The sequence below is a fragment of the Talpa europaea genome (assembly GCF_964194135.1).
Source record: "Talpa europaea genome assembly, chromosome: 8".
NCBI classification, from domain to species: Eukaryota; Metazoa; Chordata; class Mammalia; order Eulipotyphla; family Talpidae; genus Talpa; species Talpa europaea.
The window spans coordinates 111,212,946-111,228,507 of NC_140075.1; the positions used below are offsets into that span (position 1 = coordinate 111,212,946).

Consider the following 15,562-nt stretch of genomic DNA (forward strand, 5'->3'; position numbering starts at 1 on the left):
CTAAGGCTCAGGAAAGTCAGGTGCTCGCTCAAAGTCACACAGCCAGGAAACGTCAGAGGGAGGAGCTGAACCTTGATCTCCAAGTATTTATCTCTTTACCCTTTCACTTGAGACCACAGTCCTGAGGATCATCAGCATGCCTGGAAAGCTTCAAAACTGCAGACTTTGAAGACTTACCCCTTCGAGGTTCTGAGGCGATGTCCAGGAATGGACAATTTTTTGAAATATTCTCTAATAATTCTGATGACCTGCCAGGTCTGGGCAGCACTTGCTCAATCTATTTTACTACGGATACTTATTCATCCCAGAGAACTCAGGGGCTGGTTCCCTACTTACAAGTTCTACTAAACTACAGATGACCTTTCTCCAGGAAGAAGAGAGAACTACTAAAAGGTGACTTGGTACCCTGGACTCCTGGGGCCCAGAAGCTGTAGGTCATGGAGTGAAGGATGCCACAACCCATCAAATACCATAAGCACTGGTCCACACCCCTTGCACTTTATGGGCTTTCCTTTGCCCACCTGCCCTGCAGGGGCTTCTAGGTGACAGGTGAGCTCACCTTGCTGCCTCAGACAGGATGACTTTTTGGTGGTTGCCTCTTTCCCTGGTGCCATATCATCATAATGGCTAAGTGTGCCTCATGCCTGTTCACTAAAAGTCAAGAAAATAGAGCCTTGGGGGTGGATAAACACACCTGCCACTAATACCATCAGGCAAACATTACAGCGTGTAACTATACAGACCCAGGCAGAACAGCTACCACACACCTGGCCTGCACAGTGTGGCCTAGTGGCCCAGCTGTCACACATGCATCTGCCATTAATAGAAACATCTTCAAGCAACAGACTGTATGTCAGGACATAGGCCAACTGCTCCAGGATGAGTACAATCTTCTGAAGTTCTGTGCTTTATACACTTCTCTCCAGGTACTATGTCTCCACATTTCAGCAAGACTGTGCTACCCCTATATTCCCAGCTGCCAAGAAGTCTTCAGAACTGTATATCTGACAAGGGTAGTTATCTCAGTCCAGTTCTCCTGGTCCTTCCTTCCTTCCCTGCCCCTTTGAGGAAGGACTATGAGCTTTGCTACTGGCCAGGCCATCTACACTGGGTTGGGATAGGCTTCTTAGAAGGAATTCTAGCATAACCAAGAAGACTAGATTCCATGCAGCTCTGCAATTTGCTGGCTCTATGGCCTTGGGCAAACCACTTAATTCAGTTGCACCAGATGAGGTATGAAAAACACCCGGCAGATGTACCACTGCCCTCTATTCCCTAGTTGGTGGCAGACATTGCTAATCAACCACCGTTCTTTGGCCTCCTGGTCCCCAGCACTGTCTGGGAAACCATTCAACTCTAGGATGGGAGACTGCCTACCACCGTAGAGCTGACAGCCCAAGGAAAGGCAACTTGCCATCTTGCCTACTGGCTCCTTGGGTCCTCTGAATTCCACCTCTAAAAGTACTTCTACAAGGACAGATCTTAATCTGGTTTCAGGAACCTTGTAGGAATCATTAAGACAAAGGAAAAATAATTTGAGAGGGGCCTCCCTGTTGGCACAAGGGGTTAAGTCTCAGCACGATGAAGCTATTGGCAGCTACTGCAGCATAAATTTGATCCCCAGCAAGGGAGGTGACCCACATGGCGCAGCAGACCTCTCCTGTCTCGCCTGCTGCTCCCCTCAGCAGTGTATTTCAGTCAGTCTGCCTGTTCTGCTCCCCACTCTGTCTCTGGTGAATCCTCTCACCCCCTGCACCTCTGGTCAACACCCCAGCTCTTGTACACATAAATAAATAAAATAAATCTTTAAAAAAAAAATTCAAGATCAGGGTACTGATGGTAATTTTTTTTTTTCTTAAACTGGGAGAAAGGTTATTGGTTGTCTTCATATCGTACATATATTGTTGACAAGTTAAAATGCCTTTCCTCTAAAATATATTATTCCCTTCTTCCAGACTAATGGAGTTTTAGCCAAGCAGATACCGCCCCAGATAAAGACTTCAATTCCCAAACTTCTTTGCAGAGAGGTGGCCGTGAGACTCGCTGTGAATAGAAGGATCATGGGCCACTCTGGGTGGCCCATGATCTGGCCTCAGCATGTCTTCCTCCTGGCTGAGAGATGGAGATAACCGTGTCCACAGATGGAATCCACTTGCTAAGGATGCCAAAGCTGCCAATGCCTGGAACACATGTGACTTTTGAACTGTCAAATGTGGCATAAGAACAAACTTTATCCTGCCTAAGTTTCTGTGTGGGTTTTTTGTTTGTTGGGGAGGTTTCTTTTTTTTTTTTTAACAAAAGCTTAGCCTTAACCCAAATAAAATATACATTAACTATTCCTCTGGATCTACTCAATGTTTACACTCCAGGGATTTTATTTTGTTTTGAAATGGATGCGGGAAGGAGGTTTATTATAGAAAGTGCTTTCAACTTTGGGGGAAAGTTTTACTGAGAAGCAGGAAGGCAAGGTCGCAGTTGTTGGATGAAGACGAGGGGTCAAAATTCAGTATGGGTTTCTCAATTTTATTTGTGTGCTGGCGAAAATGATCCCATAGCAAGAAAGAGGCTGGTGATGCTGGCATGAGAGTAACATCCTTGATAAAGAGAGAGCCGTAGAGGTCAGAGATGAGAGACGACTTGCCTTTAAAAATTCTTTTTCTTTTCCAAAGTACATGAGTGTTCTGAAACAAACCAGCTCTCAGCACTTGAGAGAACAGCTTTGAACAGGAGCTCAAGAACACAGATGTGTGGTGTCAGGTGTGTCCATATCCAGCACCCCAAACACTTTCCTCATTACACACCCATGTGCACATTCACACATTTGGCAGCTCACGAGGTCTTCCCGGGTGGCCTCTGGGGAAGCAGGTAAGTTTGTGGATTTTTTAAAAAAAGATTTATTTATTTATGCATACAAGAACTGGGGCACAGGCCAGAGGTGTTGTGGGTGAGAGGATTCACCAGAGACAGAGTGGGGAACAGAACAGGCAGACGGACTGAAGTACACTGCTGAGGGGAGCAGTGGGCAAGACAGGAGAGGTCTGCTGCACCATATGGGTTGCACCCTGGCTGGCCGAGGATCGAACTCGTGCTGCAGAGGCTGCAGACAGCTTCATAGGTTGTGTCTTAACCCCTGCTTTGTTTTCAGCAAAAGGGTAAACGATTCCCCACTTGACTGCTTCTGTTTTCTCAAGAAAATGTGAGGCAAGTTCATTGGTCAAAGAGTGAGGAGAGAAGTCATAGCAGCTTCAAAACTGCCTTCTGGATCACAGAAGAAAATCAATTCTTTAACATGATAAGGAATATCTACCTCCAACAGTGGCCAACATGCACTTTGTGGCAGAGAGTCAAGAACAAGACAAAAATGGCCACTATTATTTTTCCCAATTTACAGCAGAGGAAGGGGAGAGGTTTAAGCACAAGGCCCAAGGCGCTGCTGAGGGGGGATGTGATGCTGGGGTTTTACAGCATCTGTGTAGCCACTGAAACTGTCACCCAAGGTGGACCTCCCCAGTGGCACAGCGGGTTGAGCGCTGCGCTGTGAAGCTGTCCGCGGCCTCTGCAGTGTGGGTTCGATCCCGGCCAGCTGGTGAGAATCCCACATGGCACAGCAGACCTCTCATGTCACACTCGCTGCTCCCCTCAGCAGTGTATTTCTGTCGTCTGCCTGTTCTGCTCCCTGCTCTGTTTCTGGTGAATCCTCTCACCCTCCTGCACCTCTGGCCTGTACCCCAGCTCTTGTATAAAAATAAATAAATCTTTTTTTAAAAAAAAAAAAAAACTGTCCCCCAAGGCGCTGACACCCCAAACCCCAAATGAGCAGTGAGAATTCGGCACAGACCAGGCCAGAAGTATGACTTCATCCAGTCACCACTCCCCCGAGGGGCCATCAGGTCCACATCCTGAGTGCCCCAGAGGCCACCGGGGAAGACCTCGTGAGCCACCAGACGTGTGAATGTGCACGTGGGTGCGTAAAGAAGAAAGTGTTTGGGGTGCTGGATATGCACACGCCTGACACCACACGTCTATGTTCTCGAGCTCCATTTCAAAGCTGTTCTCTCAAGTGCCGAGAGCTGGTTTGTTTCAGAACACTCATGTACTTTGGAAAAGAAAAAGAATTTTTAAAGGCAAGTCGTCTCTCATCTTCATTCTCTCTTCATTCACAGGGCCAGAAAAGTGGTATTTCTGGCATGGGCTAGAGGCAGAATACTCTATAAATACAAAGCCATTAAATCCCATGCAGCGGGAACCTGATCGGGGCCTCCTTTTAATTTCCTGACATGAGCTGGCCACTAACCCAATTACCCAGAATCCCCGGAGGAGTCCCTCGCCTGCCCAACAAGCACAAAGAGAGTGAGAGCATATTGCATGGATGTCAGCCCAGCTTTCCCTGAAATCAAATATCTTTTAGAAAACACTTGGGGAAAGGCAGGCAGGGGCTGAAGGGAGGAGGAAATGGAGCAGGTCTGGGGGGCGGTGACTTAAGGGAGGTGAAGTGAGGTGAGGAGAAAGTGAAGCATGCTGGGGAAAGCTGCTAAAACCCCCAAACTGTGAAGACTTGGGGGGCCTCCATGAAAGGCAGTGAATGGTGTGCCTCCCTCAAAGATTCCCGGCAGTAAATCCAGGAAGGTTTATGCGGGCAGCTGGGCACTTAACAACGGGCGGCTGCTGAAAGTGGAGTGCAGAGGAAGACCCGGAAGCAATATGCAACACGGCCAGAAAGCTGACGTCTGCGGGGAGACTGCCCCAGGTTGTCCTATCTGGTCCCCGCTGTGACTTGGAAATGGAGAGCAGGTTTTAACACACCTGTTCCGCAGGTGAAGGAGGAGGCCCAGGACTGCAAGTGGGGAGTAATACACAGCAAGAATACCTTCGGAGGCAGGGGTAGGGCAGACACCAGTCCAATAACCTCTTTTCCCTGCAGATACAGACTCTCATCCCCTGGATCTTCTCGAAGCGAAATAGACCCTTGAGCAACACCTGCCTCCCACAGCCACAGATGCTAGAACCAACAGCTGCCTCACGGCAGAGGGTCAGCCAAAGGAAGCCAGCTTCTCACCTCTTTCCCATAGCCCTCGAATCATGTAGCTGTGTCTCAGGTTATTTTACTTTACAAATAGACCCTTCTGTAAGTAGCACTCGGACCACAGCCTCTGGCCAGCAGGAAGCAACAGGATTCAGATGTGGGGGGGAGGTGAGCAGGGAAGCAGCCTTCACATTGTCCGCATCCCCAGCCCCCCCCACCCCCAAGACCCGGGTCCCCAGCCCCTATATTCCATGCCCGAGGCCCACTATGGAACCTTAAAGCGAGGGACTGCCTGGGGAAGGCTGGATTTGCCTTTCAGCATCGTGTTAGAGTCTGACGACAGGCAGAGGGAGTCAGGGAGCCTGTGGTGATTGCGGGTGGGGAGTGGGTGTTAGTGGAAAGGATGGGGAAGGTGGGGGGCTGGGCTCCTGCAAAGGGAGGGGGCACACAAACAAAAGTAGGAGCCAGGGCTGCTGCCAAGTTCCCTGGCAAGGACCCAGGCGCCTCAAAGAGGCTCAGTCCTCCTGAGGGGCTGGTCCCCTCGGAGTTCCAGATCCCAGGATCTCGCCAGGGCTTTGCTGCGGGGGTGGGAACTGAATGGAAGCGCTCGGCTTTGTCCACCGTGGAGCCTCTGTGACATCTCCCTTTGCATTTAGAAATGCCAGCACGGGGTGGGAGAGGGCATTCTGGTGACCACCTTCCTTCTCAGGCAGAGCTCTTGGAAGGGCCTCTTCAGGCTGGGCCCTGGGCATTTACCTCAACATCTGCCCAGCTCCTGCCAGAGGCCCCAGATGAGTGGCTGCCACCCTAGGGTCCCCCGTTTTGCATCCTGTGTCCTGCTCCTGGTCAACCACAGGGTTGTTTACAGCGGGGAGGGGGTCAGTGATAGGACCCACCCTGCAGGTCCTCTCCCCTGCCACTTGTTTCCCTAGGCCGCACCCCGCCGAGTTTCTTTATATTTCAGTATAAATTTGACGGAACATATGGGGGGAGGCAGGATGCTGCCCCTGTGGCTGGGGTCAGCCCTGGAGTCCTCTCTAAGACCCACCAGTGGACACAGCATCCCACTCCCTTCTCTGAGTGGCCAGGCCAGTACCTGCTGTTGCCAATGAATTGGCCACCAGCTTCTCAGACATGAAAGGGTCCCCCATGTCATTTCTCCTTTCTGGGGGCACCACTAGGAAGTCCCCACACTCTCCTCCCAGCACCAGGTGGCCCCTAAATATTCTGTTCAGCATTACAAGATGGTTTAGGGATTTCAAATGGTATCCACTGCTTCCTTATCTCTCCTCCTCCCTCCCCTGCTGTTTAGCTCATAGCAGTGGGGGGCTGAGGGGAGAAAGCCTAGTATTAGAAGCGTCTCCTATCCGGGATCTAGGCCTTTGAGGTCAGCTCGTTTTGGAGACTCTAACTTTTGGGCCCAACTCCCCTCAGACCAGAGCATGACTAAGGGTGGGAGAGTCATCTTGCCCCAACCGCCATGGCCCTACACTCTCACCCTTACAATTCAGGAATACATTGGTTGCCAGGCAACCTCCTTGTACTCTGACTTCCTCAGATACTAGAAAGAAAGCAGACAGGCCACATGGTCCAGCCAGCCCAGGCTGGAGGAGAGCTGGCCCCAGCTCCACTCAGCATCCTGACACCAGCCTCCCAAAACAAGGTGTGGCCCCTGTCCTCACAGACTTCAAAGCAAGGAGTCTTGCCAAGGCTTAGAATTAGAAGCCCTTCTGTTCCCAGCACTTCAAGGGGGAAGGTGGGAGATCAGCCCTAAAGCATGCTTCTGAGGGCCTTTCGGCCTCAGTTTCCTCATCTGTGAAACCAAGGCTGCTTTGCCAGAGGATTCAAGGGACCAATTCAGCCACTAGCTTGGACGACCCTATACTGCAATAAGACCAAAAGTGTGTGATGTTAAAATGGGCCTTCATACATTTTTCTGCAGCTCCCAAACAGCTCATTTTTATTCTAGAAAGAGGGTTCATTCTCAAGTTGACCTCCCGTGAGGCAGCTGGCAAGTGTCTGAAGAGCTGAGTGGCCACCTCCATCTCAAAGGGGTTGAATGAAGCAGATAATGAGAGGCATTTAAAGGCCAACATGCCAGACAGACATAGGGTAGCTGAATTGCTTCAAGAGTTTCTGTTTACAGGTTCAGGCACTGGACAGAGGGAGTGGGGGGCCCTCAACTTCCACACCACAGCAAAGTCCAATTTGTCAGACGGAACATCATAAATTCAGACCTCTCCTCCAGAGGAGGTGGGAGAAATGCCCTGGGGCTCCTACTGGCTGGGCTGGGCTCCAGAAGCCCCCTCCCAGGGAGCAGCTGCATTCCAGACCCACCCCTTCCTTTTCTCCCCCAGCCCCTCCCCATCATCCCATTTCCTGCACACACCTCTTCTCCAGCCTCTCCCACTTCTAGAAAGATTCCAGGGCCCGGAATCCCATAACGTCACTCTGTTCTGTTTTAACCCAAATATCCAGAATATACCATCTCAACATGCAATCTTTCTAAAAACATTATTACTACAATATTTTTTGCATTTCTTCTCCTTTTAGTGAATTTTCAAAATCTGTAACTCACTCTTAGGCTAGAGCTGCTGGTGGGAGGACACACCTCGAGGAGGGGCACCTGGTGGGGGTCGGGGGGCCATACTCCAGGAGGCAGGATGCCGTGTGAGCCCTCCCAGGGCAGAGGCTGCCCCTCACTGCCTCGCTGGGAGGACACGTTAGATGTCCTGGGCAGCAAGTCCTGCTCCTCACACCCCACTTGCTCCAGCCCCTAAGAGGTCAAAGGGTCTCTTAAGCCTTCCCCTGTCAGGGTGGAAGAGGCTTGCCTCCAAACCGTGGCCTTCCCTAGAGTGCCACACCAGCTTTCTGGGGCCATCTGGATTCCCCAAAGGATCCTTCATGGAGAACTTGTAACTTCCGAACCCTGTGTCTCCTTCAGGAATTGGAGAGCCACACAGGAGCCGGAGGCCACAGCTTTCGCGGGGTGTGAGAAAGAGAGGCACCCAGGGGCAGCAGGGTCTTAACCTGGGATGCTCAAGGGGCTGCTCAGCCCCTGCAGAGCCCCTGCAAGGGGCTGTATGCTGAGAAGCTCCATGGCTCTGCATCCTCACAGGGGGCTCAGGACTCCCAACAAGAAGAGTCCTCCCCAGGCTCCTGGCCAACGTGACCCTCCACATGTGGGGGGGCTGCTTACCTTCCTTCAGCATCCCCACTTTGAGGCATTTCATGAAGCGGCAGGCCTGACAGGACTTGCGTCTCCGCTTTGTGATCTCACACTCGTTGGTGGCCGGACAGCTGTACTCGATGTTCCCTGCAACCAGACACAGAGTTGCCAGAGGCTGGACGCGTGAAATGGCCCCTCCCCTCAATGCACACACAGTCCCGGAGTTCTCACAGGTTCTCCAAGTAGGTACTCTGAGGTACCTGTCAATGTGTTTCCGACTCTCCTAAACACGTCCAGGCCTGGGTGGGCCAGGCAGCCACAGCTGGGAAGAATGGTCACGCTCAGTTCTGATGCCACTGCAGGGCTGAGACATCAGTATTCACTAGGCTGGGATTTTATCCCGGGAGAGGACACCCCTGGGCTGTCCAGAAGACCAAGCCTACCACTGTCCTTCAGCCCACCCACCTGGGCCCAACTCATGGGAAAAGCCCTCACATGCCCTGAGTCCTAGGGCCCAGGGTCCAGGACCCAGATCCTGAATCTCACTGCAGAGGCCCAGCCTCCCTGGTTCTGCTGACCTTGAGTTAGTCACTCTCCTCTCACCCATGTCTGTTTCTTCATCTGCAAAACAGGGTGCTAACAACTAAAAGATGACGTAAAATTATGTCTGTAAAACTGCTTTAAAAATTGTAAAGTGGGGGCCTCCCCTGTGGCGCAGCAGTTGAGCGCTGGGTTGCGAAGCTCCCCGCGGCCTCTGCAGCGCCGGTTCGATCCCCGGCTGTTCCCCAGTCACCGGAGGAGGGTCCCGCATGGCGCACAGACCTCTCCTGCCGCCCGCTGCTCCCCTCAGCAGTGTACTTCGGTCCTTCTGCCTGCTCTGCTCCCAGCTCTGGCTCTGGTGAATTCTCTCACCCTCCCGCGCTTCTGACTGTACCCAGTGCGTAAATAAATAAATAAATCTTAAAAAAAAAAAAAAATTGTAAAGTGGGGGCCTCCCTGGTGGTGCAAGGGGTTAAGCACCGCACTATGAAGCAATTTGTAGCCTCTGTAGCACAAGTTCAATCCCCGGTCAGCCAGGGAGCAACCCACATGGCGCAGCAGACCTCTCCTGACTCTCCCGCTGCTCCCCTCAGCAGTGTACTTCGGTCAGTCCTCCTGTTCTGTTCCCCACTCTCTCTGGTGAATCCTCTCACCACCCCCTCCCCATACCTCTGGACTGCACACCAGTTCTTGTATGCATAAATAAATAAATCTTAAAAATAAAAACAAAAAATTGTGAGATGCTACTATTCTATGTGAATGAATGAGTCCAGGAGACAGTTCATTACCACAGAGGGGATTTGCGATTAATTTCCCATGTTACCCCTTAAGTGGATTATGATGATGGTCTGACCCCGAGCTCCCCATAGGCTGTGCGCTCCAACAAGGTAAGAGTGGGTGCTGCCCACCCACCCATCTCCAGTCACACTGAGATCCACCCTGCCACACAGAAGCACACGAGGAAAACAAATGACTATTGAATCCTCATAGCAATTCCATGAAGTAGGTGCTGAGACCCACTGTGGAGATTTGCAGAGTGGTTCTGTGCACTGTAAATATGCAGGTCTTACTGAGGTGGACCCAACCTTCAAGTGCTCCTTGGAGGACACTGTTCTTTTTCGGGGTCTCTTGCTGCAAAGCTCACAGGATGGTTAGGACAGGCTGAGGCTGCCTTTCTTAATGAATATGAGGGTACATCGTCCTGGGTCCTCACCAGTCTACACCCATCTCACAAAACACCTGGTAACACTCCTGGAAGTGAAAGGAAAGGCAAGTGGGGAGGGGAAAGAGGGGGGTCAACAACAGTAGGAGGTACAGACCACACATGGTACTTCTTCATTGTCTCCTTGACTCCTCAGATCTGTCTGAGCCTATAGTTTCCAGACACCAGATTCTCTAGGCTAGTGCTAAGCCCATGTCCACCCACACCCGGACACCCACCTCCAGAGGGAGCAGGGAGAAGTGATGCCCAGACGCTGCCCAAATCCCCCTCCTCGGGCCCAGGACCCTGCTCTGAGACAGGGGTGCTCTGGGGCCCACCTCACCCAGCAAGGAGGCCACCGAGCTCAGAGGGAGCCCCTGAAAAGCCCGCTGGCCCTGGGTCACCCACACAGCCTGGGTCACTCACACAGCCATCCACATTAGCAGAACCCCAGCTACCTTCACTGCGCACCTACTGTGTGCACAATCTGCATCAGCTACCTCAAATCTCAACGCCCCTCTGAGGCAGGCCCATCTGTGCCCCACCTCACAGCTCTAAGTCCCAAGACTTGGAGCGCTGAAGTAAGTTAACCCAAGGTCACACAGAGCCCCTGTGTCAACCCTGCACCCCACAAGGAGATTGGGGAAATCACAGGCCTCTGCTGCTGACCCAGCAGCTGAGGTTGTCAGGTGGCATCTAAAAATCTCCAACGCCTGGATTTTCTGAGAACGAGCACAGCAAAGTGCTTTGAAGTTATGAAATCACAAAGATGGATGATGGTGCTGAATTTAGGTCACCACTTCGACTTGTGTGGCTTCTTGGGAAATGACTCCAGTGGTCACATAATCATGGCAAAATCAAAACAAACAGAAGAGAGAAAACACATACATAACAAATTCACCCAAATCCATCTTGGCTTAAGAAGGCTCTGTAGAATGTGGCCCTGTTCCCCACCCCGCCCCTTCGGCCAGCCTCAGCATCCCACTGCTCTGCGTAAGGATCCGTTCCTGCTCCCCTGGGCTCCTCCCTCCTCACCTGGCTGGCTTAATCTTAATCTTCTCGAGCACCACTCAAGAAGGTGCTCCTCCTCCTCCCCCCTGGGCTGTGTCCTCCCCCTGGACCAGATCCTCTTTGATGTCCATGGCACACAGTAGGTGCTCAATACACGCTGAGAACTACTGCTAGGAGCGCTCACTATGAAGTAGTGTGGGTTCACTTCACATGTATTGAAACTTTAATTTTCCCAGCAACCCTGCAGGTCATCTTTTTCTCCACCTCACAGATGACAAAGAGCAATGACGTGAACCCAGGCAGTGTGGCTGGGTTGGGCCACACTGAGTGAGCTCTCAGGCCCGCCCTGGTGACTCCAGCTGCCCTGGATGCCACTGGCAACCTGTCATTTCACTGGGCTCAGCAGCTGCCTGTCACCCCTTGAGGGGGCATGAGGGATGGTTTCCCAGAGTTGCTGCTTAAGGGGGCTTTAAGTGTCTGCTGATTTGACCCCTATACTCTCCAGGACAAGAAAACTTAACTTTTGCAAGAACTCCAGCCATGTTCTTGAACGTGTGAGGGTCTGTGTGTGTGTGTGTGTGTGTACACCCACACACAAGACAGAGAGATATTTACTTTTGTTCCTTTCAATTTGTTTTATGGCTCTGGCGGCTGGCTGCCAGCAAAGCCGGGCTGGTGGCCTTGCCTTGTAATTTCTGTAAGTGCCTCCAGATAGTGATGAGATTAATTCATCAGAATTCCCGTGGCCTCTCCGGGCAGTCTGGGAGGTCTCAGGAACACACTCCCCATCAGCTGAACGTGGCAGGTTTGGGGATGGGCTCTCTGAAGACTGGGTCTTAGCAACGGCGAGCAGAATTCGGGGTTCTAACCTGGGAGTGCATACAGTAGAGACATACTCAGGCTCCACTGCCGGCAAGTCACCTAACTGCATTGGGCCCCAGTTTCCCCACCTGTAAAATGGACACAGTCCATTCCCAGCTCATAAAGTTGTACAGATTTGGTGACAGAAAGCACATGGGGCTCCCTGGTGGTGCAAGGGGTTAAGTCTCAGCACTACGAAGCTCTCTGCAGCCACTGCAGCTAAAGTTCGATCCCCAGCTAGGAAGCTGACCCACATGGCACAGCAGACCTCTCCTGACTCACCCGCTGCTCCCCTCAGCAGTGTGTTTCAGTGGATCTGCCTGTTCTGTTTCGCATTCTGTCTCTGGTGAATCCTCTCTCACATACACACGCCCGCACCTCTGGCCTGCACCCCAGCTCTTGTATGTATAAATAAAATAAATCTTTTTTTTTAAAGAAGGAACATTTTTTTATTTTTAAAGGCTTATCTTTTTGTGCAGGCCAGAGGTGTCAGGGGGTCGGGGGCAGTGAGAGGATTCACCATAGACAGATTGGGGAGCAGAACAGGCGGATCTACTGAAGTACACTGCTGAGGGGAGCAGCGGGCGAGACAGGAGAGGTCTGCTGCGCCATGTGGGTAGCTCCCTGGCAGGCCGGGGCTCGAACTCTTTTTGCAGAGGCTTTGACAGCTTCATAGGTTGCTTCTTAATGCCTTGCACCACCAGGGAGGCCCTAATAAAATAAATCTTTAAAAAAGAAAAGAAAGAAAGCACACAAAAGGCTTAGTGAGGTGCATGCATTGGCAAGCAAGTTACCGAGCCCCAGGCAGGCTGCCACAGTAGAAACACCAGAAGACTCCCGGGTAAGGATTCTTTCTAGGTGTCAGCCCTGACACTAGTTGCCCATTCTGACACTTACAGACTTTAAGATCACCCTCCCAGATCCTCCCAGATCCAAACCTGAGCATTGACGCTGTGTGCCCCGGGGAGACAGGAGCACTGAGAACCTGACCTGGGTTTCGGTGCAAGCTCAAGGCCAAGGGAAATACCCAGCATCAACTCTCTTTCATCCTGTGCCCAGGAGGAAATCCCAGGGGCAGCCTGATCAGTTGTCTCTGAACAGCTGCAAGGGCTCAGGGATGGGGGCTGCTGAGCTTGATAAAGGGTTCTTGGGGAACCCCCGGGTTCAGAGGCTGCTGGCTAACGTCAGAGCACCATTTTCAGCTGATGATGTGTTGGGGGGGCCAGGCTGGCAGTCACCTGGGTCTGCTCCCTTATTTATCTCCCTCCTAGAGGACAGAGTGTTCCCTTCACTTCCATGGGGCCCACAGTCCTCAACTCTCTGCCCTTCCCTCCTCCCCCCACCAGCTGGATGAGCTCACTCATGCCACTCACTTGCTTCCGCTCTCATTGGCAAGACGCACTGTCTGTGCCTCACCCACAGAAGCCTTCTGCCTGAAGGACAGTTCCACCTGGAAGCCCCTTGGACGTCCTCCACGGAGCCCCTCCGCTCCTCCTCCAACCTACCCGCCCCTCTTACTACATTCCCTGCCTCCGTGAGAGGGCCACTGTTCTGTTCCCCACTCCACTAGCTAGGTCAGAAACCAAGGCGGCATCTGGGATTCTGCTCTGTCCTTTACTCCTGAGATCCCTTCCTACTTTCTCAGCATTTCCTCCTGCCTTCCCCTTCTGCCGCAGCTCCAGCCCTCACCATCTCTTGCCTCAACTCCAATGCACCAGACTCCTCTCATCTCGACTTCCCTTTCAATCAATTTATTCCCCAGGCTGCTGCTGGAGGAACATTGATAGCTTTCCTGTGCAGGGCCTTCCTGGTGGCCTAGGAGTTAAGTCTCAGCACTATCACCCCTATGGCCTGAGTTCAATCCCCGACCAGGGAGCTGACCCACATAGGGTGCAGCAGACCTCTCCTATCTTGCCTGCTGCTCGCCTTAGCAGTGTATTTCAGTAGATCCACCTGTTCTGCTCCCCACTTTGTCTCTGGTGAATCCTCTCACCTCCCCTCTCCCCAGGTTCTCTGGCTAATACCCCAGTTCTCTATCAACCCCCCCCCAAAAAAAAAATCGCATACACAAGTTTTTCTTTGCAAAGCCTGAGCAGCCCTCTGTTCTGCCATGGTGCACAGAGCACATGTCTGCATGCCTGCCCCAAGTCCACCTGATGGCAGCCCAGGAGTAAGGACTGTCAGGAAGGACTAGCAGGACATTACAGACAAAAAATAAATTATTTGTTCTGTAGTACCTCAGAAAGCTTTGGCACTGAAGACTCAAGGGATGGTGGAAAATAGAGCAAGGTATGGGGCTAAAAACAGGGAAATTTGCTGGAATTCGCTATAGCAGGTTATCAAAATATTATTTTTTTCAACATCATTTCATTATGACATTGATGAGAAGAAATAGAACAGTCCAGTCAACATTGAACTAAATATTATTCAAGAACCTGGTTTCATTTTACAACATTTTTTTTTAAAGTCTTTTTTTTTTTTTAATAGAGGCATGTTTTATTTATTTATTTATTTGTTTGTTTTTTTGTTTATACATGCACTGGGTACAGTCAGAAGCGTGGGAGGGTGAGAGAATTCACCAGAGCCAGAGCGGGGAGCAGAACAGGCAGAAGGACCGAAGCACACTGCTGAGGGGAGCAGCGGGCGGCAGGAGAGGTCTGCGCGCCATGTGGGACCCTCCTCCGGTGGCCGGGAAGCAGCCGGGGATCGAACCGGCGCCGCAGAGGCCGCGGGCAGCTTCGCAACCCAGCGCTCAACCGCTGCGCCACCGGGGAGGCCCTCATTTTACAACATTTTACTTAGTCATAATTTCCAAGAACCTGACTATTTTTTAAGTGCTTAGCTACCCAGATCCCCAATCCCACTCCATGAGGCCACCAGTGTCTTCCCACAGCCTGCACAAGAGATACCAATATAATCTCTGAAGAATCTAAGCAAGTGAAGTTCTGGATTCAGGGACTCCTAGTTCAGAACTGAACCAGGGAAGCCGAGGTTGAAAAGAGGATGATTTGAATATTGTCCACCCAGCCCCATTCCCCAAGCCTACCCCCAGAATTCTAGCAGCCAGAGGCGTATTCCACCCCTCCCAATCTGAAGATAGGAATGGGTAGGATTTTTCTCTGGAGGAACAGCAATCAGAAAGAAGACCAACTGATAAAAAATAGCTAATGGAATGTTCCTCCTACACCTATCTGAATTCTTGTCCACCCACCCTACCTTCCAATGCATTTAAGTGAGCCAAGGATTTCCAATACATTTATGGAAAGTTTTCAATATAAAAAACTAATTGAGGGCTTCCCTGGTGGTGCAGGGGTTAAAGTCTCAGTGCTATCAAGCTATCACCAGTCACTGTGACATGAGTTCCATCCCCAGCCAGGGAGTTAACCCACACGGCACAGCAGACCTCTCCTGTTTCGCCCACTGCTCCCCTCGGCAGTGTATTTCAGTAGATCTGCCTGTTCCGCCTCCCACTCTTTCTCTGAGGAATCCTCACACACACACCCCACACACACACCTCTAGCCTACACCCCAGTTCTTGTATGCATAAATAAAAATAAATCTTTAAAAAAAAAAAACCAACTATGCTAGGGCCTCCTTGGTGAAGCAAGGGATTAAGACACAACCTTGAAGCTATCCGCAGCCACTGCAGCCTGAGTTTGATCTCTGGCCAGAGAGCTGCCCACATGGCGCAGCAGACCTCTCCTGACTCGCCCACTGCTCCCCTCAGCAGTGTATTTCAATGGATCTGTCTGTTCTG

General features: G+C 51.5%; 1 protein-coding gene across 4 annotated transcripts in view; it reads right to left on the reverse strand.

Annotated features, from left to right (window-relative positions):
- ESRRB (estrogen related receptor beta) overlaps nucleotides 1-15,562 on the reverse strand; it is a gene marked incomplete at both ends in the record, with an annotated part of 161,723 nt that overhangs the window by 23,759 nt on the left and 122,402 nt on the right. For 3 of the 4 annotated variants that reach the window (XM_084240794.1, XM_084240792.1, XM_084240795.1), the window contains one exon: nucleotides 8,223-8,339. The exons of the other annotated variant lie outside the window; for it this stretch is intronic. In XM_084240794.1, the coding sequence (XP_084096920.1) occupies nucleotides 8,223-8,339 (117 nt within the window). The remainder of the gene's footprint in view (nucleotides 1-8,222; nucleotides 8,340-15,562) is intronic. 4 annotated transcript variants of the gene reach the window in all.